Source organism: Egretta garzetta, unplaced genomic scaffold (assembly GCF_000687185.1).
Source record: "Egretta garzetta isolate BGI_Z169 unplaced genomic scaffold, ASM68718v1 scaffold339, whole genome shotgun sequence".
Taxonomy (NCBI): domain Eukaryota; kingdom Metazoa; phylum Chordata; class Aves; order Pelecaniformes; family Ardeidae; genus Egretta; species Egretta garzetta.
In genome coordinates, this window is record NW_009260800.1 from 1,103,276 (window position 1) to 1,129,299 (window position 26,024).

General features: G+C 36.2%; 1 protein-coding gene across 1 annotated transcript in view; it reads left to right on the forward strand.

Moving 5' to 3' along the window:
- The first annotated feature begins 27 nt into the window (after window positions 1–27).
- Window positions 28–26,024, forward strand: part of GPATCH2 (G-patch domain containing 2) — a 124,801-nt gene continuing 98,804 nt past the window's right edge. Inside the window, exons 1-5 of the mRNA XM_009646831.2 lie at window positions 28–218; window positions 7,909–8,622; window positions 13,416–13,477; window positions 21,545–21,727; window positions 22,851–22,930. Coding sequence (XP_009645126.2) covers window positions 28–218; window positions 7,909–8,622; window positions 13,416–13,477; window positions 21,545–21,727; window positions 22,851–22,930 — 1,230 coding nt within the window. The remainder of the gene's footprint in view (window positions 219–7,908; window positions 8,623–13,415; window positions 13,478–21,544; window positions 21,728–22,850; window positions 22,931–26,024) is intronic.

Genomic DNA, 26,024 nt, shown 5'->3' on the forward strand with positions numbered 1-26,024 from the left:
CGCTGCCCGTGACGCGTGGGGAGAGAGATGGGTGCTTTCCGCCCAAGGCCTTCGGGGAAGAGGGGCTGGAGGCCTGACGGGTCCACCGGCGAGTCTCAGCCGCTCGCCGTGCTAATAAGCGAGCGAGGGCTGGAGGAAGAAACTTGTCCTCGTTGCTACGTGAGGACAGCAGGCAAACGACAAATCAAAACTTCTGTCATAAGCTTACGCAGTTTTTTGTGGGTTTTTTTTTTGTTTGTTTTTCTAATTGTGGCTGATGCTCTAAGGCCTACCCTTTGCAAGTGTATGCTGCAAAAGCAACCAGTTGGTGTGCTTGCTGCTCTGAAGCTTTTTTTTGCTGTAAACGAAGAATCAACAAGTGCAGCTGTAGCCAATGAGTGAGGAAAGCATGGGTTCTACTGCAATATAGTTCACAGATGTGCTGGTTTGTGTAATCCCATATACTAGCATAGTGACCCCAAAGGCCATATTGTTTTGATTGTAGAACTGTGAAGAGGGGAAACTGAGTACAGAATAGAAAAAGGAAAAACAGTTTTGTTAATAGGCCATGGAGCTATAAAGAGTGGTAGTGGAGAGACTTGATGGAGGTGAGACATCCCAAACCACCAACTGGGAAGCCTTTCATTTCCTTCATGAAATGTTAGCTGTCCTGTAATATGTCGGGTATCAACTGATGTGTATTGACTTCTAGTTCATTTCACTTCTATTGATAGAAGCGGAGAGGAGGGTGGTGGGGGTTTGTTTGTTTTTTTTCTTGAATGTTGATCATTTGAGGCCTTGAGGATGTGTTATATGTACAGACACCTGCCCACAGAGTTCCCAGATCTGAAATTGATTTTTCTTTTGTCTTTTGCTTTGTTTCTTTTCTTGGGATGGGGAAGAAGAGAAAGGCTTAGGACTTAATTTTCTTACACAGGAAACTCCATTCCTTCGTCACTTCTGCTGATACCACCACTTTTTTCCTGTGGATATTTTCATGGCTTCTTTACATTTTTCTAAATCAGAAAACTTTCAAAGAGGCATTTTATTTGCCCAGGTGATACATGTTTGCTGGTATTGCTAGGCATGTGCATTTGCCTCTTGTAAATGTAACTTTACTTCTGTTGGTGTAATTCAGAGCACTTCAGAGAATGAGGTATGCTCTAGTGGCAGAAGTATTTTTATTTCAGTCCTAATGCTGCATACAGTAGAAACATTCCAAACTTCTATCTGTACTCTGAGAAAGTTTTAGTTATATACTTAACCTGTCATTTGTCTTTAAATGTTACTATTTTGTGTCTGCATAAAGTAGTTCAGCTCCAGAGGCTTTAAAAATAGTGCTCAGCGACACAAGGTGTGGGAATTTGGCATGTTCTTCTGTAATTGTCATCAGACAGTAATGATCTTGCTAGGGCAACTACACTACCCAGAGGAATTCGGTACAGAGAGAATTACTGAAATCTTATCTATAGGGCTAACTAGTGAGTTTAGCAGTTCTGAAGGAAGATCTGTTAAAAATCTGCCTACTCCTCAAAGCCAATCTCTTTTCTTATCCTTATACCGAAGTTATTTCAGAAGCTGTCCATTAAAGGAAATTCATTTGAGTGAAATGCAGGAAAATGGTTTTTTTGATGACTAATACTTGATGTAGAAAATAAAGTTCTTGTGCTTTCTAAAAACATTAAGACCCTAAAGAAGTGAGTAGATTCTGAACAGCCACAGAGTAAGTGTTCACTTTGGGTGGTAAAGCTCCTCTCAAGCGGAATGTTTTTCATTTACGTTGTGAGTACATGTGACAAATGAGGAATAGTTTGCATTTTGAATGCTTACTGGGCAGTTGGATTCTTTTGATAATGACTTCGGCGCTATAGCATATTACCATCATATGACAGTTCACTTGATTCTCTACCTTGACAATTAACTAATGAACTCATACTTCTGAAAAGGGCAAACATATCCATGAATGGCAGCAATGGCATTGCAAGAATTGCTGCCTCTCATGATAAATTGCTTCAAATCTAATTTCTGGCTGACCAATTCATTTGTGTTAGAGTCTTATTGAATGCAGTTCATGTCAGCATCTTTCTGACTGTGTACTATTGCTCTATACTGAACACTTTCTTACTGTTAAATATGAGTAGAATTGATGATAGTATTTGTTGTTGTGCCTTCTTAGTTAAGCAGCAGTTGTAGAAAAGTCAGATGTACTTACTGCAAGCTTGTGTGGCCCTAATTTTTAGGGGGAACAGCAATATAATCAGTTAATAAAATTCAGTCATTCCTCAAATACTAATAACTTTTTCTTGATAGGACAACTGGAAGGAAATTCCAAAATTTGTCTAAAGGACTTTCTCAAATACAGAGTTCGTACCAAGAATTCATGTGTAGTATGTGATTGGAGGAATAAAATATTGCTAGGAATCGTGTATGATTAAATGTTTGGGAGCTATATATTTGATTGTGTAAAAAAAAAAAAAAATCATAGAAATTTCCAGCAAGTGTAGTAGTTATGTCTTTAATTGTAGAACACTGACTTTCATAATTTTTTTTTTAAAACTCTGCCTATGCTTTTGTTGTTTTGTGAAACTGATTTCTTACATACATAACTCTGCAAAAAAGGAGAGTAGGCATACCTTGCAAGATGAGAAATAGCCTGGGATTTTGGGTTTGTTTTTCCCTTTTCAGGTATAGAAGTGCTCCAACACAGTATCCTGACTTGTCTCAAGAGTCCTCAATTCTTGTAACTGTTCACACTATCTTATATGAAACTCAGAATAATAATCTTTTCTGCCATTTAATTTCTGTAAGTTTCTGTTCTGACACTGTCACATTTTAAAATTTTATAATATGAAAACTATATTTGTATCCAGTTTCTTTTGGTCTGCATGTCAGATTTACTCTGAACGTGCTGCCAGTGTGTTGGCTTTTAGTCTTTACAGGAAGCACTGTGCAGGATCCTCAGGGGTGGAAGAGTACGGGGATTCTCTGCAGGTCGATAGCTATCTGTTGTATCCCCCAGCGATGGTTGGTATGGGGTAGAATGCAATTTGGTTGTCATGTAGATTTGTGTACCTGGTTCTCATGGTAGATGGTGGATGAGGACAAATGGATGTGGAACAGGGTGCTTTGTGTCCTCCTCTCGCTGATGGACATTTGATGACAGCCGAGTTTAAGTAATCTAGGCACAACTTCTGTTTCTGGTGTATACCATAAGCTTCTACATAACATAGGTTTATCAGTTATTTCCTTATCTACCATAGTTTCTTGCTAGCTATCTAGTACTTTTAACTAAGCTGTATTGCTCTGTTTTGCTTTCCCCTTTGTGTATCCCAAGAACCATAATAGTTCTCTCTTTTTGAATCTGTAAATTCTTTACGCAAGGTGGTGAGATTTATCATCTGCTGCTCCCTCCCAAATTCTTGTACCTGTTCAATCCAAATTTCAATCATGTTCATCTGTAAAGCAGAGGTCTCAAAACTAATATTTCTAAGGCTTTGTGAAAATCACTTCTGAGGTGGAGAAATGGGTTTCAAATTAGTACGTGTCTGAGGATAAAGGTAGACTGTGAGTACAGCTGTTTTATGAGACGTCAGAGAATCCATATGAGAAAAGATTATAGAAAGTCAGGTTTTATAACCCTGGTGGTCAAGGAACTTCTTGTTTTGGTTTTTTTTGGGGTTTTTTTTTTGTGCTCTTAGCTTGTGGTCAAGGTGGGTTATGAAGGCAGCAAAAATCATAGTGGTTCTCAAAATTGATGTGACTTCAGATGCAAGAAACCCTGTATCCATTTAGTAGGAAAAGGTGTAGAACGAGAAAGTAAATATAAAAGCAGCTGTCAGTTTAGTAAAAGGTAGTGCCTTTCCTTACGAGTTGTGCAACTAAATTAGCTTTCCCATCAGCGTGTAAGTGTTTGTTAAATATTTTGTGCATGGAGCTCTACATTGTTATATGCTTAGGTGGGAAGCAAACAAAAATGATACTTGATTTTCACTGAAAAAGCAAGTGCCTATTATTATCATTAGGAGTTTCAGTGCAAATATTAATGCTGAACCCAAGCTTTGTGAACTGTTCTGGAGTAGGTGATGGCAGTTACACTGTTTCTTGCAACAGTACTTTTATAGTTTGTTCTGGTAAGGATTTAGAGAGGAAATGGGTCAGCCTTTGGTGAACTACACTAAAATTGCTTCAGATAAATGTAAAGGTCAGTGTAGGCAAACTAGATTTTCTTATAGTAAAGTCAAATCTTCTCCTAGTGAAGACATTACAGTTTATTGCTAGCTGTGGGCTGTTGCTGTTAACAGCATTTTTATAGCCTTATGCGAGTCATGCTAAACTATGGCTTAACTTAATATTTTATGTACCTCAATATGTTGTTCTACATTCCCTATTACAACCTTTGAAATTTCTTACCTTACTGAATGCAGTTGATACTCACTGGTAATGTCTTTAAGACTTCTTGTAGTTATTTTTCAGCCTATTTCAAATGCAAATATTTTTGTTACAGTAACATCTGCAGCCATGATTAAAATTACTTCACGGGTTTGGAAAACAAGCTTGTCAGCTGGTTGTGAACAATGAAGAAAGTTGCAAAACCAAGTTTGTCTGATAAATAATGCTGTATAGAAATATACACTTGAATCTTAGAGACAGGTTTCAGATTAACTTTCTATCTAGTTGCTGTTGCCATTTTTTTCTTCAATTATAGAAGAGAAATGGGAGCTCCAATAAAATTAATCAAAAGAGATTTCTTGGGTTTTCAGGAGAAGGTGCTTTAATGTGGACCACTGGCACATTGAAAGTTCAGTCTGAGTAAAAAGCTTAAGTAATATGTGTATTGTATTTTCAATCTAAGGAAACATGTTGAAGTAATTAAATATTAATTTGTCTGACCTGTCCAAGAGGTAATGCAGTTAGGATACAGTTATATTGTACATGAGACCATGGCTGTAATTTTTAGGGTAAACAAGTTTGCTGCCCTGTACATATCTTAGTTCAGGAGTTGCAGTGAAGAGACCTGATATTCAGTAGAAAAGATTCATTGCAGGACTGTGTTGTAGTCTGATGGAAAGTAAGTACCTTACTGCTCAGGGCCTTTTAAGAATCATATTATCCCTTTACTTCAAAAACACTCCTCTTGAATTTCATCTTTTGATCTGACACTGTCTGTATTGACAGTATTTTGGGGAAAATTCAAGGCAAGTTTAGATCAGTTATATAAATCCAAGTTGGATATATTGTGTTTGATTTTGAAGTATTTCATTCATAGAACTAAGGCAACTTTACCACCATACTTAAGCCATTATCTGGAGTAAATTGGTATGTCCACTCTAGGAGCTACATTGATTTTGGTGATATAGTTATCCATATGGATTAGGCGTTCTGAATTGGTTGGATTAATCATAAGCTGTGGTGTAAGATATTAGCGTCTCTGTCTTTTCTTTCCCTTTTACTTTGTGCTGCAGGGGCAGTAGCAGGATAGACTGCAAGAGAGTATATATGCTAGTTTATATTCTGGCACATTAGCAGAAACCTGCTTGTTTTGAAAGCTGAATGTAGGTTTAAGCCTACTGGTTCTGGTTTTGATGCACCTCCACTTCTATCAGTTCACTACAAATGTGAAAGCCTGTGGCAGAAAGGCTGGGCAGGCAGCTGGGGGAATTGAAGTCTCAAACTAACCCAAATAAATGTACTGGAGTTTGTCTGTTTGAGTCTTGTAGCTCTTGTTATGTTAGCACAGAAGTATTAGAAAGCCCCTTAAATCTCATATCCTGCGAGGATAGCTGTCTTCATGGGTGTTTAACAATAAGACTACAGGGGCTAGTACCCTCCCCATTGTGTAGTTTTGCTACTGAGAAACATGGGTTAATAGATCTATTTAAGCATCATGTGTAGAAACCTTGTACAAATGTACCTGGACTTGTCTCTACTGGTGGTTGAAATTCCTACTACGCAAGCAAAAAAACCAAGCAAAAGGCAACAACCGCCCCACACCCTCCCCAAACCCCTCCATAATAATTGGAACTTTGAAAACTCAAAGGAAGAATTAGTTTTAAATGTCTTGAAGTAATTTCTAGGTGAATCAGCTTCCACTTTTCTCCTTCTCTCTGAATTTTCAGAAAATCACTGCTTTGTTTGAATGCTTTTCCTACTGTGTTGCTTCTCTTGCTTCTGAGAAGTGTTTTTGTGTGATTCTGGAGGTTTTGATTCTTGTGAACCAAATGGATTGAGAAGTGTAGCATTCTTCCAGAGCTGTCTCGCCCCTTACAAGATACGATCATTCTGCTCTTAAGAGCCAAAGAAAATGTGAGGTTAAGAGGGAGTGATGGGACTAGAGATTAACAGCAGGATAGAAGAGGAGGTACAAGAAACAAATGCAAGTGACGCAGTTTCAGGAATTCAAAATGAGCTTGTGTTTCTACCACTCTCTGTGCTTTTGGTGATACTGCAGTTGAAATGCTTAAAATCAGTGTTTCTGAAAATGGCTTTAAAAGAGAATATATTATTTCTTTAGGTAAGATATTTCATGACTGGCTTGGATTTCTTCTTAAACATGCTCTTCAGTTCCCCCATTAATATTAAAGATTTGTGCACTTTATCGTCATGACTGTCCATTCAGCCATTAGCATTATGTATCTTTAACACTGGAGTTTGCGGTAAGCCAGAGAGAGAACCTGTATGCTATGTGTCTAGATTTTCTCTGCAGCTGCAACTCCACCAGTATGGGTAGAAAACCATTTGTTCATTCCTCCATCAATTTATATTGGAAAACAAAGTGAAGAGTCTTGCTTTTACACATCCACTGCGTAATTTGCTGTCTTCCATATTTATTGGTTGGTGTAATGTAGTAAAAAGCGTGAACATTATTCTCTGCTTTACCTCAGTGAAAGAGGTCTTCTGACGCTTTGATGTTTGAATCTGGTTGCTGTGTTTACAGAGAAGGTTCACAACCTTCAGAGAAAGATTAGAGTTCAGCAGCAATCATTTAATGCTTTCTCTTTTCTTTGTAGTTATGTTCATGTGAATATGGCTGAACTTACCAAAGCATGTGGAGTTGAAGACTTGCTAAATGCTAGCAAAATTTGAGGAGGAAGGAGCAAAACCTTTAAAAGGATAATGCCTTAATCAGACACTGTGTGTTTAGGGATATTTTTCCTTACACAAGTGTGTGATTCTGTGGATGTGAATGCCTACATGTGGTGGGAAACTTTGCATTTAATACTCTAGAATTACCTGTAGCAGGGTATTCTCTCAACTTAATATCACTCCACTGAACCAATATTTTAAAATCAAACTGATATCAGCCATTTGGAAAGAAAGAATTAGTTGCTATTAAAAAACAGTCATATATTATCAAAGAATTACTGTCCCAACTTCATTTTGGCATTTAGGCAGCATCAAGAGATAATTATCCTTGAAAATATTTTCTCATAATGACAACTCTTAAACAGAACTCCCTACTATACTATCAAGGAGGAATATTATGTATTTCATTTCCCATTCATAAATGTAAAATGTGCTCCCTACCTGCAGTTAGAGTGAATGGTCTTTGTTGATGCTCTCACTATGTGGAATCTCTGAAAATCATAAAAATGTGATGAAATTAGTTAAAACCAAACAGTAATAGTGAGGTCAAAAACAAATGGAGGGGAAAAAAACCCCAACCCACTCTTCTTTATAAGACAGAAATTTGGAAAGATACTTTTTAAAAGGAATGTATGCTGATGTGTTGCAAATTGGATAGGACTGGTTTGCAAGGCTTTATCTCTCAGCAGAAATACTATTATCTTTATAGGATGGATATTAAGACTACCTTTCCTCAAGTGAGTAAAACAATTTTGGCACGTAAAATTGTTATAGAGTTTGTGCTTAACACATCAGATTGATCTGTTGTTTTCCTGTGTGTTTTTCTTTTTTTCTTGAAATATATAGGCATTTCAGTAGGACTATGGAGGAGCTGGTTCACGATCTAGTCTCAGCACTGGAAGAAAGTTCAGAGCAAGCCAGAGGAGGTTTTGCTGATACTGGAGATCATTCTCGAAGTGTGTCTTGTCTTCTAAAGCGACAGGCAAGGAAAAGGAGGGGACGAAAAAGACGTTCATTTACCACCCATCATCCCTGGGAGACTGGTCACTGCTTAAGTGAAGGTTCTGATTCCAGTTTAGAAGAATCAAACAAAGACTACAGGGAGAATCATGCTAATAAGAAAGACCACAGTGACTCTGATGACCAGTTGTTGGTTGCTAAACGTAGGCCTTCCTCAAACTTAAATAACATCAGAGGCAAAAGACCTCTGTGGCATGAACCAGATTTGGCTGTTGACAGTTTGGGAAACAGAACTCTGCGCAGGAGAAGAAAGGTAAAACGGATGGCAATAGATCTGCCATCAGAAGTCTCTAATGCACTGACGATAACTCAGCAGCAGGATAACAGCAGAGATCAAGAAATGGACAATGACAATAAATCATACCAACACCAAGAGTTTTCTAAGAGCAAAGTGAAAAAAAGAAAAGTAGCTGCAGCTCGACAAGGACTGGAAATCTTGGATGAAGGAGTAGTTATAGAAAATGAAGAAGTGAACCAAGCAAATAAGGACAAAATGGAGTATGAGGAGCAGAAAGGCTCAGATGAGAACATGAGTGACAGGTTATTCTTTATCTTCCTTTTTCCAGAAACTTTGGATAATATATATTTGCTTTTATTACTGTTGTTTGTATTTGGAATCGTTGGATTTTTCTTTAATTCCAGAGTTAAAATGCTAGCATCAATAATATCTGTTTTAATAAGTTACTCTTAATTTAAGTCTACTATCTTTAATACCTACGAGTTGGTCAGGTTAAGGAATTCAGTGTAAAATAGAGAGTCATGTAGCAGAGGAATAACCAAGAAAACAGTTTCTTGAAATAATACATTCTAATTGTTTCAAGATTAAGAATGATGGAATATACAAATGATTAATATGTTTTTTTCCTGGGTATTTCAACTGGTGACAGTTCTCAGACAAAAATTAAGTTTTTTTTCCAATTCCTAGACATTGGTGCTCTCATTGTTATCTCTATTCATCAGAAAGGTTGTCACTCTTTAGAGTCACCATTTAGACAGTATGTTCTTATGTGTTGTGGGCATAAAAAGTCTGCAGGTTGCCAAGGATATACATCATTTACGAAATGCAAAAACCAATTTACAGTTCAGAAACACCTGAGCTTACTATTAGAAAAATGGGGGAATGGTGACCCTTTGGCAGTACACCTCATCCATCCATTCCAGACAGCAGTCATACTACAATGGTAATTGTTTCCAAAGTACTATTTTGACAACACAGTAGGGTGGAAGTCATTTTTCCACCATACACAAGGGATGTTACCTGCAGGGCCTGGTTAGCTTGATTATGTTTATCCCATGTGCCTGGTTTGGAATGTAGAACTCTTAACAAGAAAGAGTCATACTAAAACACATAATTGTGGTCAGTTGCTTGACAGCACTAGTGTCCCTGGGTTTTTTTGTAGGCATTGTATCTATAAACTGTTAAGCCTTTTACTTACCAGAGAGGTAGAATTTAGAAGCAGAGAATACCCAGGGGTTTTGACCAGAGCAGACAGATCAGTTACTGTAATATCAGCAATATTGGTAAGTGGCTAACTCCGGTTATTGTTGGATAAGTTCTTCTAAGTGTTTTTATTACATGCTAGTTTTGTCCCTCACCTGTGGACAATAAGCAGCTGAAAGAGCAATATGAATGATGAGTCTTAAAGATTGTTACTAATGTCTTAATTACTAGAGCAGCAGCAGTCCTCCAGGGCAGCCAGTTTAACGTCAGACATCTCACTTTGACATGCAAGACAAGAGTGTGTGTTGCCAGGAAGCCTTTAGAAAACTTCCTTCTTCTTTGATGATACTGCAAATCTGTTCCCCCAGGTTTGGTACCTAAAAACAGGTGGTTAAAAATTTCCCTGGAGGTGGGAACCATTGCATTTTTTTATCATATGTCCATATTCTTGTCACTTTTTAGTTTCTAAAAGGTTTTCTGTTATGCTACAATGGTAATAGTTCTCCAACTCAAAAATTCTGTAGCTAATTTTTAGGTGGAGAGTGATGCAAAAATCCTCTTGTAGACTCCCAAAACTGTGCTACTCTCAGGTCAATCTGAATATCTTTATTTTTTCACAAAAGAAACGTTACTGATTTAGAAATTCATCTTCTTCAACATGCTTAATGTTTGTTACACCGAATGCTGTCATTTTTCAAGTCATACTTCAAGTGTTTGTCTCTGGCCCCAATAAACGGCCTTTAAAACCATTCTCATCTTCATAGTGTTTTCTGCTTATGCACATGCTTGAGTGATGGTCTGTCACTCTACCAAATTTCTTGCAATGGTCATCTGTATGAAAATGTTTGGAAAACACCGAATTAGGAAATTTGCATTCCATAATGTGGTTAGAAATCCACCATATCTAAGCCTCTTGGGTGCATACTGTATCTGAATATTTTGTATGTGAATAATTTTAACTGGTTTTCAGCTAGCTTTACTTAAATGCAGTTAGTGCCTCTCTTGTTTGAGATCATTTAACCAGAAGAATTGGAAAGCAATAGCAAACCCTGTTCTTAAGAATATGTTCCAGAAGTAAAAGCTGAGATTTTAAAAGGGAGCATGAGCTTTGTAAGACTGCACAAGATATGGAAAGATAACAAAGCATTTTGGATAGGACTCATGCTTCAGCAACACTTGGTGGAAGAGGAAAAATAAAAAATATACAAGGCTGCTCTAATTTTGTACATTTGTGTGCATACGGTTTAATAATTATTCAAAAAAAGGATTAATTTTGTAGAAGTTAAGTTTTTAAAAGCAAAGCAAAGTCAATTTTTAATGGGAGTTAAATTGCTTGGATCTAAAATTGGTGAGTTGTCAGTGTACACGTGAAATTACTTTAAAATAACAACGTATTTGAAACTCATTAAAAATGCTAAGTGACGCTTCTTTTGCAATCTTTTATCTGTGTGTGTTCAAACACTGAACAAAACAATAACCCTTTAAGTGCAGGGTTCAGGAGTAATAGTAGGAGTCTTCAAGCTCTTAAAATATCAGCATCTAAATGATCCCAAAGATGAATTCCCATAAGGTTGTTTTTGAACACTGGAAATGAGATTTCTGTGATCAGAGCCTGTCGTTTGCTCATTCTCTTTCACCCTCAATGCTTAGCTCCTTGGCCAGTTTTAGCCAAATTTGCCAATGTGTGGAGTTCTGGGTAATATTTAATTTCTGCAAGCTTTGGAATTGTTTGCATTTTAAGTGACTAAATGGAGGAGAAATCTCAATTGCCCCTTTTGAAAGATGCAGCAGTGAAACTCAAACCTTTAATAATGCCAGAGATGCCCACCCACCAGCCTGCCAGTCAGGGCGAGTACAGTGGCTGGTCAGTTCTTGGGGACAGGCTGGTGAGCAAAGGTCACAAGCCTCGTATGAAGCCAAGGTATGGGACAGTTTGCTAGTAGTAATAACTAGCAATAAAACTTATTTCTTCTTTGTTTCTATAAATGTATAAATAAAGCTGTGAAAGCTTTTTGGGTAGTGGAGCTGCTCCTTCCAAGTTTTTGCTTGCATACCCTATTTTATAGGAATAAAAAGAATCTGTGGCTTTTTTCTTTTTCCTGGAAGCCTTGCTGGGAGTGGAATTCTTATTACAAAGCCAAGGAATTAGCAAGATACAGTGCAAAATTATATTAAAACTGGAAATAAATTCCATCATAACAGCTTTCATGTACTTAGATATTAATGTATTAATTCTAGGGGTTTGGAATTTATTCAGTGAAATGACTGCCATGTAGCAATTATCTCGGCTGTAATCCCTGCCCTACTTGACTGTGGCCTGAGGAGAATGAACACTGGCTGCCATGGATATACCAGTGTTATGGTTTGTTGTTGTTTTTGAAAAGAACAAAACATTATTATGTGTAATTTTGAAAATTAAGTGGTTATGTTTTCATGAACTGGCTAGTCCTTCATTAAGAATTATTGAACAATTAAATATCTTTTTTTAAAAAAAAGAAAAGAGACTGTTTCCAACATTTGAAATTTTGCTGGGGAAAGTGGCTGAAATACTAGGGTTGAAAGGATTTCCTAACTTTCATTTCAAAAAGTACAATTAAACACTAAATGAATTGGAAGAATCTATGAAAAGGGGGTGGTTTTTCTCTGAGATGTATGATGTAAAATTGTGCACAATGAAATGTAAGGACATTAAAGTCATCTGTTTTAAGTAAAGTGAGGATGGGATGCTTGTTAGAAAGAAGTTACTAGGATTTGCAACTAAAAATAATTTAAACCAGTTGAATTCAAGTATAGGACTGCATGTATGTTTTAATATGAATAAGTGTAGAAAGGTAAACAGATCTCGAGTTCTTATAAATAGCTCGTATGGAATATCGAGAGTAGCTGTAGTATTTTTAACTTGTACTTGAATTTGTGTGGTGAACTGAAGTGATACTTTTTCAAATTGTTCTACAACTTACTGTAAGTAAAATGTGATTAAATTTTGGTGAGAGTATTACCTCCTTAGTAGAGCTACTCTATTGACAAAAAATGAAATAAATGGTTTACAAAAAATACTTTTGTGTGAAACTCGCCAAATTGTGATCGGTGTTATTAAAAGACAATTCTGTTTTACTGCTTAGAGACATGTGGAATATTATTTGTAACAATGTGTATACAGCAAAGAACAAAATACTTTACCTATTGATGTCTTTGAATTTAGAGAGAAGTGTGTGCATGTTGTGTACACATGTTCTATTTTTAAGGCCATGATGGAAGTCACAGAAAAGTAAACTGTACCTTGCTTCTTTTTGTTGATATTATGATCTTTGATCATACTTATTTTCTTCAGGGTGACCTTTATTTTGATTTAATTGGCTACCTTTGTTACAAACTTTTTTCTTTCTTCCCAAATAGTATGTCATGAAACCTTAAGCCATGTCTTTTCCAGAATACTTGCAAATGATGTTTAGAAAGGTAATTCGATTTTCAGACTCTTCTATTTCATGTGCTGAAGGAAGGCTTAGGCTGCTTTTGATTGAGACTTTTCCTATTTTATTGAGCAGTGGTGCTCCAGGATCAAGCTGAATTGCACAACATAAGAAGGAAGCAGTGAGCATTTGATGGAAGCAGATAATAAAATGCATCAATTGTGTCAGCACCTCGTTGCAGTCACATCTGGCTTACTGTCAGGGTACCATTAGATTCCCATGGTTTTATGTGCCAAAAATAATATGCTTTGTAGTTAATGGAACTAGGATATTTGCAGTTTGATTAAAAAAAAATCATCCTATTTTCTTTCCGATCTTTGTTGGGCTTAAGTTCAATTTGAGCACAGCCTTGTCTCCTTAAAATTTTACGACTGAAAGATCAATTGTTCTTTTGATCTGTTTCTTTCTTTCTCTTATTACAGTGAATCCAGCAGTCTGAGCAGCAGTGATGCTGGTTTGTTTACCAATGATGAGGGAAGACAAGGTATTGAAACAATCTTTCCCTTCTCCACCCCTCAAACCACATCAGTTGAAATTCTGTAAGCGTTACAAGTTATTCCATAGGTTAATTACTATATTTCAGTTGCTATTACTATTTTAATGAGTGGAAGTATAGCTTGCGTTCTGGGTTTTTTGAAATGTTACCAGAGGGTGTCCTGAATCCATGACTTAGTCAAAAACTGTCTTGAGGAGCAGTCTCTGTAATACGATAAACTTCTAACTTGAGCATCTCCAAAAGATTATCTATACTAAGTTTTAATTCTTCTGTTGCTCCAATTTTTAGACAGTAGTACTGTGATCGTAGTACTGCTTCTCAAACTATTTTTGAGGTGCGTCTCTTTTCTTCCAAATTGATACAGCAGGATGTCATAGTTCTTTTTCATTCAGTCGTTAGTTTGAATAGTAGTTTCAAGCAAGCTACTTTTTCAGCAGTCTAAGATTGAGATTAGATGCATGCTGTTTAAAATCTTTCACCTCTGAAAATTTTTTTTCTTTAATCTAAAATGCAGTGAAGATTCAAAATTTTCCTTTAGTATGCATAATGTTCTCATGTCCTCTTATGTGATAAAACTATTGAGGATGGAAATAAAAGATTTTTTTTTTCCTAGCTTTAGTGTTTATTGCCATCTTTAAGCGCAACACATTTACCTGTATTATGCTCACATCTTAGTGCCCAGCTCATGGACTAGGAAATAGCTTTCTTTGACAGTATACAAAAATGAGGCAAAAGTAGCCTCTCAGGTGCTTAAGACTTGCTTTTCTGTTGGCAATTCTAAGTTAATGGTAATGGAGATTGTTTTCTTACAGTTTGCCACAGACTACTTGAGTGTGTGCAAGAAAACAAATCCTGGCCCATTCCACAGATCTAGATCAAGACCAGGTTGGACAGGGCTCTGAGCAATCTTATCTAGTTAGTGGTGTCCCTGCTCACTGCGGGGATTGGACGGGATAACCTCTAGGGGTCCCTTCCAAACCAAAACTTTCTATGATTCTATGATCTAGGTTAAAGGGATGGTGGTGGTTTTTGTTTTTTTTTTTTCTAATGTATAATTCAGTCTCTTCTGGGTTTTTTTATCTCCTATTTTAATGTTACAATAGGGTGATGATTTTTCAGACTTGAAGTGTTACCTTCCTTGCTCAACAGTAACTTGTACTGCACAAACTGTACCTCCTGGTCTGACTATGTTATTGGTTGTGCTAACACATAGCTTTTTTGAAGAATTCAAGCTCTTTGAAAGTTTAGATCGATCTTTTAACTTCACATGAAAAGTATTTCAATGTGAGACATATCAAAAAGACTTGCTTTTACTTCCCTATATGAACTTGCAATTTTTAAAATTTTTGTCCCCTATATTTGTATGTAACATGACCTATGGCATTTCATAATTATGTACACTTTTGCAGTACCCTTCTGATATATTTATATCAACATTTTTGTCCTTAAATCCTAAACTGAATTATTTAAATCTTGAATAATATGGTTGAAAATGTCTCAGTTACTTTCTGGTTTTTGTATATACTTTGTGGGAGGAGAAAAGCGGAGGACTTGATGAACAACAGTGTTCTTTCGCTGGTGTGGTGTTACTTTTTTTAGTGTTGGTTCTCTACGATAGAACTGTAATTCTTATTTTTGCCTATTGGATTTTTTGAACCTTGAGTCAATTTGTAATTTTCAAGCAGAAAGCACTAGACCTGAAATTGTATTCTGAAATATAAATAAAAAGAATTACAATAATTAAACTTGAGAAGGGTATTGTCAGGACAAAACATTATTTTTTTAATCTCTACTTTTGATTTTGTGGGTATGGTCAGAGACCATTAACTTCACATTGGATCTCAGCCATTCTTAGATCTTTATTATAGCTTTGGTTTTGTGAAGACTTTGCCATGAAAGTATTATCAGATCCTATTACAAAACCAAAATTGTTTATTTTCTAATATTTATTCCCCCTCAAAGAAAATGCTAATAATTTTTATCTTTGTACTCCTCTCATGAAGATGAGGTTATTTTCTCTCTGTAAATTAATTTATAGCTGAGGTGAGAGATGTATAAAATTGAAAACAATGAATGAAGGAGAAAATAAATCTGGCACAAGTAAAGGAAAAGCCTAGGTGAGAGAAATGAAGCTGAAAGAGGACAGGATGAAAATGTGTTAAGGGAAGAACTGGCTGATTTTGTTGTCTGCTTTTAAAAGCTACACTGATTTGTGTCTTCTCAGTGTCCCTCCTCCAGAATATATGTTCAGAATATCAGCATCTTGACTTCATTTTAGTTCAAATTTTCTGCACTTCTGACTTCAGGTTTCCACTAATTCAAGTGGAGAAGCAGAGGTTGATTTCACCACCTGGTGAAATACTTGGTTTAAATTATGTGCCTGCCATCATTCAGAAGTTTGGGTAGCAGAGGACAAGAGGATCCTGTTCTCCAGGGCAAGACTTGTTCATTTTGTGTCTCCAGATTAGGAACCATATCTCATTTATTGCAGACAAATACTCTTTATAAAATCCTAATTAATTTCCAAAGCATATTCATCCTATGGGACAGACATTCTAGAAAAGAAAGTGATCTAAAGCAACAATTTCTTTGAGCAGTTGGCCAGTCAGTTAAATAGTTGAGTGTTTAGTTCTGAACTTTGGAGTGCCTGACCTTGCAACTTGTAATATGTTCCAAAATTGTTTCCAAAAGCAAATGGAAATAAATTCCACCACAGTAACTGCTCTTCTGTGCACAGACTCTCAGAAGTGTTTTGACTTTTATTTGATTCAAGAAAACCAGGTGTAGCTGTAATTGGGGGTAGTAGTGGGTTAATTGCTAGATATATATTTTAATTGCCTTCAATTGCTATGATAAAAGAAAATTGCTGAGACTTGAAAATAATGTGTTGAACTTCCAATATGTGGTGTGCCATCTAACTTTTTTTACCCAGGCGCTTATGTTAGGTCACGTGAGAGGGCAAAAGCAGCTCTCTTGCTGTGCTCTACTCCACTGTCATATTACTTTCTGGCAGAAGTAATTGGTATTCAGTGTTTTGCAGCCCCAATGTGGCAAATGTTTTTCTTCTGTGAAACGTTGCATACCCTGTACAGTTAGCTAAGCAAAACTTTAAAGGTCACAGAAAATGCTCAGTGCAGGTACAGTCAGTGAAGAAGATAGCTGCTACCTATTAACTGCTAACTATTAACAAACCTCAGATAAATTATTATGGGTTTTATTTTTTTTCAGAGGTTTGTACATTGGCCAACTTTGGGGTAAGAGTTAATATAGTTAGCAAAAAACCAAAATCCTATGCAAATATCAAGCCCTAGAGTATGGAGGTTGGAAAGCCTATCAACAAAGTGAAAGAGCTGAACAGTCGCTGGAACTCATGTATCAGAAATCCTTGTGATTTTCCTTTTTCTTCCTACTCTTTCCTTTGTTCCTAATACCATTTTCATAAATGTCTGTTTTGCAGTTATTAAGAACTTTAATGCTAAGCAGTGTTATGCCCAGCACAGAAAACTCTTGCAAGAAGAGTTTCAAAACAAAAGGTTTAATCTTGCACTACAACATATAATACAACTCTATATTATAAGCCTAGCTAGTAGGATCACCTGCAGTTTCAAGGCACTTTACAAAGGCACTTTATAAGTTAGGCTCTCAACACAGTGTTAACAAAGCTGTAATGTTATTCAAACACTAGTTGATATTGCTGTTCCAGGGGGAAAAAAAAGTCAAATTGCAACTATATTCTTTAATGAATTTTATAGTGTGGGTGTGGCAAATACTATATTCTGCATTCCTAGTCCATCTACACCTACTAGTACACTTGGGGAAATTCAAAGTTTGACTTCAGACCTCTTAAATCATGACATGCAGCACTTGAAATGTCCTTTAAGATCTATGAAAGTAGGAAGGAAAATTATATTAATAAAGTGTTAAACAGTTAAAATTGGAGAAGGTCAGGGAATGTCAGAGTTCCACTGTGGATGTGGCTAAGCTTTTAAAGGTAGCTGTTCTCTATTTTATGATTAAACATATATTCATTACTGTGTCCTTTATGAAGATGACCCACTACTGATGCAGTATATGAGAATTCCATTCTTTTGTCTTCTCTAGTGAGAAACTAATTTGGACCTTGTGCAGCATCTCAGTAGCTGCAGGTGTAAGGTGGTTGTTCTCTATATATAAAAGAAATGGGATGTGCCATGTGAAGTATAATCACACCACTTTTGAACTGTTGTAGCTAATTAGTTTATAGTCTTTGCAGGTGAAAATAATAACGTGAAGTTGTTGGATATGACCAGAATAGTTGAATTCCGAAATATTGCATGTGGATCACAGTGGTAGAGGTGAAAATAAAGCTGTGACCACGTGATACCCTTGGTCCAATTTATTAACAGCACACCTGCACAGTCATCCTACTCAAGAGCAGGGTATGATATTACATTGGATGGGAGGGGTGGGAGGAGGCCTTCATGTGAAGTTTTCAAGTTTGAATCAGAAGAACTAGCTGCTTATATTGAATGGCGTCTGCTATCCCTTTTGCTAAGGTGGCTCTGTAGAACAGAGCGCAAGATGCAGTGTGCCTCTGTGGATGGGTAACTCAAGCTTCTGCTTTCCTGAAACTCTTTGTATGTGTTATATTTAATCTTCTGGTATCTCCAAATGATTGTTACAGCTGTTAAAGTGGTTTTGGTTTTTTTTACCTAGAAAGAGGTATAATGGTTGTGGAAATAAGACTAGCAACCTATGGTATTTTACAGTCCACGTGCAATAGCTGTCTGGACTGTAAGTTGATGGATAATTGAGCAGCACAGTATCAAGTGGTGTTTATTGGACACTGATGCCAAACTCTTTTCATGGTAGCCTGTCAAAGTAGGTTGCGGTTGTTGTATACAAGCACCCGTACACCATATGTGACTGCTATGGAGGGTAGTCTGGCTATTTTGAAATACAACTAGGAAGAGGGGTAAAACTCTATTTGTGTGCAGTGGAAAGTCTGTTATAATCCTGCACTGCTTTAGCTAAAATAGGATTCAGGTGAAGCTTCTCTGCTGTTCTGAATGTGAAACTGAAGCTGATGCACATGGGGTCTGTGTTCATAGAGAAACCATAAGAAGCCTGCATAAATAATTTTCTAAACTTCCTATAGGAGAAGGCAAGATGTTTGTCATGAAGGAGTGGTAATTAGATAAATATGCAGACTCAATAACAGAGAAGTGAAAATTAGGGAAACAGTAATTGGGAGGAGGGGAAAGCTTAAAAATAAATAAATAAAGCCAGGAACTGAAGTGCCTTTTAAACTCAGAAATGAAGTTGACATTTCTGAGCCTTAAATTGATTTTTTTTTTTTTATGCTGATCAGTACAGTTATAATTGAATCTGAATTGCTTTGAAGTAATTCCTTGAAGCATTAGCAGTACCCACAAACAGGTTTGTTGTATTTTAAATATGTGGGTAGGAGAATGCAGAGGCTCAGAGGTCAGTTTTTAGAGATTTAGAGGTGGTTTTACCTTCCCTGTAGCTTGGAAGAATACGATAATTTGCTGTGGTCTTGTACTGAAGAAAACCCTAAGAGGAAAGGACAGTGTAGTGAATCTTTTGAAGTATTTTGAAGTCAGAGATGCTGCTCTGAATTTTTAGTTCTCATGAGTTCATGTTTTCTATGGATACTGTGTTGCCTTTTGAGAGCTGCAATTCAAGTAGGCTAAAATCCAAGTATTTGGTTACCAAACTCTTGAGTGGGTAGGCCTCTGTTATATTGCCTATATGTATGAGATTGGGAATTGACTAAATGCAGTGGTCTTCCCTGACTTCTTTTGAAAATGGCATCCCTTCAGTGTGGAGCAGCTGGTAAACAAAATGCCTGTGGGTGCTTCTGTCTGCATAAGAATAGTAGTAATAGGTTTATGCTCGCCTCAAGGTGATAATATGATGGAAAACAGTCAAAGGATTCTGATGTCAAAGGATTCTGCTAAAAACCAGGTGTACCTGGCTTCTGCTGTCATGTGCTAAAAGTCTACAAGGTTCAGATCTTAAGTCCTTTATTCTGCTTTTGGCAGTAAGCGACATAAGTGCTTAGGGAAGTGTATAGTAGCATAACAGGTAAGATGTCTTAATGGATAGTTGCTTAACATATATTTGTATTGTGCAAAAAGGAGAAGTAATTTTGTATTTTTTCCCAGAGAACCATTGTTGAGCATATAGCAAAGATACCGGTTTCCATAGCCACTATTTGCCTTATCCTGCAGCCCACCAACCCAGTCTTAAATTCTAGGTCTTTCTTCCAAGACTGCATTGCGTACCTTTTCTTTCCTTGTGCCAATTGTGAACCCCAATTTCAGAATTCTCTACATAATTTCATAGTTGAATTATGTGTAACAAGACTTGTTTTGAGTTTCTGATAGTATTTCTTATTAGTCAAGGTATCTAGAGCTCTCATCTTATGCCAGCATATTCAGATGAAGTTTATCTACATATGTTTGGAAAATCTGAATAAAGAAGTTAAAACTTAATTCTGAACCATAGGTCAACCTAATGAAAAGTTGTGATTCTTCCTCTACCACTGTTTCTGTTCAGTACTTTTAGACCTCCTCCAAAGAAACCATACCTAGTTGTAATGAAACAAGGATAGAATTAATGGTGAACACCTTTGTGAAATGTCATAGCCATAAATGAGGATTAGAATAAATATGGAGCGTAATCTGAAATGTGCCAGGAACACAAATAAATCTTATTTGGACCTATGTATCTCTTTCCACTTCTGTTTTCCCCTTCTTCCATCTTAAAGTTTCTATTTTCTAACCTCTGGTAATTTTGCTGATAGTAGCAGTCATTAAAGCTGCAAGGATCACATTTCACCTGCAAGTGGCCAGTGAGGAGCCTTAATTATTCTATATATTCTTTAACTGCTTGTCCTGATGAATGCTTATAGCCATTTTCACTTGTGCTTGGTCTTGAAGTATTGTTTTCATTGGAACAATTTATTTGGAGAAAGTGTGTTGAATTTTATTTTTCCTCAAATTTTGGCTTGGCTTTCCATTATTTGTGTTTTCCCATTGTGAGGTTGAGTGGCAATGAAATTTTACATGAATGCTTTTTGTTCTTGAAAATTGTGTCTAATCTTGCATTTTTGTATCTTGCTTACTCCTGTCTAATTAAAAATTGAAATGCCAAAAAAAATTTATATGCAGAAATAGGCATGGTTTAGATACTTTGAAGTAGAATTAAAATATGCAGCACATCCTTTGAAATCTGATTTTTGTGTGTAAGAAAGGAAACTTGCCATGTCTTATGAAGATACTTTCTGATCTTCTGTAAACTACCTGGTTTGTATAAAGAACATGTTTTAAAACAAACATAGCAATTCATTTTTAGTTGCCAGTGTGTTTATGAGCTAAGTTTAAATCAGTTTTTCATTTTGTCTTTTGACTTTAAATCCAGATATTTAAATACTACATCTATAAATATTGTCAGTAAAAAAGACCAGCTTTGTGGTGTAATGCAGTATAATTCTCAATCACATGATACTGTCAGTTTTCATTTAAAATCAACTTTTTCAAAACTTATTTCTAAATGAACTTAATCAGATTAACTTCATTTAGTCACATCTGTTCATGATTGTTTTCCCCTTTTACTAGCCATACAAATCATGAAATTAAGCTAATTATATACCATTATCAGCTGCAAAGAACTAGTTTCACAGTTTTATACCTTTTAATTCCCTGCAGGAGATTAAGGCTTGTTTTTTGTTAATATGTAAAGTGCAGTAACTTAAATGGATTTCCCTGCAGTTATTGCCAAAGGATTAGCTAGTTTATTATTGTTTTTCACTATTGAAATTGGTTTTAAAACATTACATTTTATGTGGTTTCATTGATGGCAATGCTTGTCATGCTATTGAGAAATATTTTCCAAATAAAACTGCTATGTGCAAGTAATTGTTATACAGCTATAAAGCAAAAGAAATAATTGTCCTGTCATAGTGTTTATTGATGGTAACATCTGATTTTTATCTTCTCTGCTCCTCCCTCTTTTTGGGGGGGCTTGGGGGATACTGCCCTCACACAGGTGATGATGAGCAGAGTGATTGGTTTCATGAAAATGAATCTGGTGGAGCATGTGGAATTACAGGGGTCATTCCGTGGTGGGAACAAGAAGACTCTACAGAACTGGAGAGAGAATTGCCTGATCCAGTCTTTGAAAGTATCTTAACCGGTACTTTCCCTCTTATGTCCCGTTCAGGGAGAAGAGGTAAGTAGCAATCAAGCAAACGTAAACTGTAGAATCACTTGGGTACACTAGAAAGATGTCTGTGAATTATACGAAATATATAAACTACTGACAAGATCTTGGAGTTACCAGTTTGTTTCTTTGAACTATTTCATTTTTAAGATATCATTAGAGAGAAATAATTAAAAAGCCAATGATTAGAAAAGTCAGTGTAAAATTTGGCTCATTTTGATAACCTACTCTTTTATTTGTTGCATTCAGAATTGTTAAGCATTATTTAAAGTGAATCTTTATGTTCCATTTTGTTCCTAGCTTCTGTGGTAGTGTTTAGAATTCTACAGAGGTTTGTTAATTCAAAGGCTGGGAAGACTAGTGTGACCATCTGCTTTGCTTTGCTTCATGGTTGTACCATATTGTTTGTAGAGAAGAGGGAAGAGTTCCTTTAGAGCAAGGATTGAGATTGTAACTTAGAAAAGATCCTTCTTTTTTTTCTCCTGCCCTTTAAAATACTTTAGACAGCTATGGATTCAGTGTATCCAATGGTAAGTTGTACTAGTGTTTGATTGCATTTACAGCTAGGAACCCACACTTAAGATTGAAGTTGTCAGGCCCCAGCTTGCTGCCAAAGCATTTTATTGTACCTTCCCTCTGCCACAAGGATGTACTTTCACATTCAAGTACAGATCTTCTATGTGAGCAGTGGTCAAATCACTTTGAAACTACCCTGCATACTGAATGCATTGAATTCTTTTGTGAGGCTTATTTTTTAGATGCTTGGAATTGTTTCTGAGGACTTGGTCTCTGTGTATTCACCAGATTTAACATTTTCTAGTACTAATGAAGTTGTAAATGATGCAAAAATCACTTTCCTACTGTAGTTCAGTATGCTCTGCTTATGTAGCCAACTGTGTATAGAACCAGCATGGCAGTAGAAATATTTACAGTGATGTTCATTTTCATTGCAATTTAGCCTTTCTCCCACTCTTCCCATTCTGTACTCTGTTTCCCCAGTACAATGTTTGACAATATTAAGATGTTTTTGTTTAACTGAAGTCAGATTAATAGATTGGTATGTAATGGTGATTTTTATTTGTTACATGGTATAGGAAATACTCTTAAATCAATTCACACTCCTTTTTTGTAGGTTTCCAGGGTAGATTTAGTCATCTTCATGGAATGCCAGCAAGAAACATAAAAAAGGCTTCAGGAAACCAGAATGCATTGGTAGGTGCTTTTGTTATTGTAAACTAATGTGCACTGTTCTTAAAGCTCTTTTTTAAAAAGCATATTCCTCTCATGCTTGTTTCCTAATGTTATAGACAGGTAATGGAATGGTAAGACTACAGGACCGTTGCTGCCTGATATTGTTCGTCTGCTTTTTTTATACTTAGACTCTTCTGGTCGAAATTCTATTGTAATGGAATATTTGCGTGTACTTGAATGGTAGAAACAGTCTGAGACTGTTTCTCAGAACTTATTTTGCACTGAATGAAGGAAAAGGTTGGGGGGGGCATTATTTAACACTTTCAGTATATCTCTCGTGTATACAAAATCATGTTTCCTTTTACATAATGACAATCAAAGCAAAGTTATTTGAAGTTTTTTCTGATTCTGAAAGCACTCTAGGATGGATTGTGGTACAATTCTGATTTTGACACACCCTCACCCACCCCCTTCAAAGCCCAAAGTTGTCTTTGAAAAATCTGTCCTTACTTTCTTCTGTTTGGTTAAGTTATGTGTGATCAGGGGAAGGGGTATATATAAAAAATTTAAAGCAAGTTAGTGATGCACCTGTCAGACATCATGCATTCCTTTGGACTGAGTCTGTTCTAAGGCTGTGACTACAAATGAGAGATGTTTGAAGTTTTTTAGTGCTTTCAGCTCTAGGAGTAATGTTTGTAAGTGAAGGAAAAAAATCCAACTGTCCTTGCATTTTTGTACAATCTAATAATTGGATTTTCCCATAGCTTTTTTCTAAAATAAGATTCTAATGAATTTTTAAGAATTTGTTCTTTGCAGGAGGGCATGAGGAGAAGAGACTTGAGTTTTTAAATTAAAATGTTAAAATGTATTCATTGTAGCACAGTCTGTTCCTTTCTTATCAGAAAAGTGTTTGGAATAGAAGGAGAATCAGCATGTAATAAACATATCCCAGCACAATAAATGCTGTAACATTGATGTTATTATTTGAGAACATTAAATGTTTTCAAATTTTAATTTGCCTAAACAAAATAAGGTTCTTCTAAGAAATCTGAGCTATTATATGTGGAGAGAATAGAAAGGAACTCTTGGAAATTTAACTTGTTTTGAAGAGGGAAGGGTTTTATAATTGAAGTCCCTGTCTAATAATTGCCATTTGGAGCTGAATAAGATGCTTTAAAACCTTGGCCTGTGATCTCTGCTGTTAGTGGTCATGAGTTAGATGAATGTTATCTAGTTCTTGGTTTCCTATCTACCTATTTTTATTTTTGGTTCAGTGCTTGCTTGAGCATATCTGGGATTTGTAGCCCATTTTCTAGGCTTATTGCAATTTCACTCTGGTATTTTATAGGAGCTATTATAACTGATAGGTTAGCTTCATGGTATTGATGATACATGGCTTAACTACCCTAAAAACTGCCTTTTCCTCTAAATTGTAAAAAGGTGATTAAATTTCAATTGATGAAGATATACTGTGAATGTGTATATATAATAAAAAAATCCTAATGTTTATTTTCTGCTACGCTTGCTGGATTGTCCTTAGGAGCTCATTTTGTCTTCCAGTCATGATATCTCATATATAAAGATGGTATCGTAGTTCCCTTTCTAACAAAAATGCAAGTCGATCTACCAAAGACTGATAATTCCGTTACCTCCAGTTATTAAAATTAACATTTACATAGTGTTGTGAAACAGGGTTGATGTGTGACTGTACCTTCTAAGCTACTATGTTTGGGCAGGAGTGCATATATAGAGTGGATGTGCAGTTGGCTCTTCAGATACAGTTTTCTGACCTTCTTAATGACTATTTATGTGTGTGGGCACATCTGCTGCATCCGTCTTTGCAAATGTAGCTATATAAGCCAGAGCTCACGTGCTTCCTTTTGTCAGTGATTGCTTCTTAAAGAAAATCTTCTTTAGATACTCCAATCCAATGACAAAAAAAGTAATTTAATACCTGGTGACATCTGATAACGTAGAACAAGAAGTAATTACTGCTATTAGATGGTAGCAGTGAAGAAGAGCAAGAATGCTTTTAGAAAGATTAATATCCTGAGGAAAGAACACTGCAGACTCAACTCATTAAACAGAGTTGTGGTGTGACTTAATTCTTTCTTTTTTAACAGCAAGGAGTCTGATGTCTGTATCACTGCATTTATGTAGACTTTAAAGGGAGACAAAGTGAAAAATGGAGTTTCCTACTGAGATACATTACCTAATAGACACACATTATATACTGTATTCAGTCTAAGGATGCATAGTTTGTATCTAGGGAATGTGAGCATATAGTTAGCCCTTTGCATACAGTCAATGTTTGTTTAAACCTTTTTGGAAAGGTTAGTTGAAGGTTCACAATTACAGCAGCTAGTGAAGTCTTGAAGAGATTGCTGGTTTAGGGAAGGCAGAATGAGTAGCTGTGATAATACCTTGATATGTGTTCAATGCCCAACTATTTGGGTGTTTTCTTGCAAGAGAAACATCAGGCTAAGAGGGTCGTTATACTTGATATATACTAAGAAAAATGCTTAGCTCAAGTCATTTTCACACCGCAGTTTCTAGAACCACTAGAAGTTGAGAATCAGAGGAAGAATTCTGCTCTTTATGGACCAGTTAGTGAACTGTCATTTGAAGTAGCCACAGCTGGCACTCAGATTCTGTCCAGATGCTCTTCCTGCATTTCACTGAGTTGTTTAATTTGAACAAACTTAAGAGTCTTCCTGTCATCAAGTGTACTGCCTTTGAGTCAAAACACTTTTCTAAAGATCGTACAACACTGGACAAGCAAGAGAGAAGTAAAAACCTAGCATGAAAATACTGTGAAAATTCTCACCTAATCCAATGTGCAAGTCGAATGAGTTGTCATACAGCAGACGACAACTGAAAAAGCTGAGCAAGAAAATGAAAAAAAAATTCACAACTGGCTTATATCCTTTGGATTGTCCAATTGACTGAAGACAGGCACATTTTTTTATGGAATATGTAATTAAATGGTTTGTCAGGCATATATTTTTGCATACAATTATAATGCTAGCATTTCATGTCTTCATTGCCTTGTTTTGTGGCAGCATCATTTGTAACAGAACTTGATTTGAAAAGAAATAGAAAAACATGTGGCTTT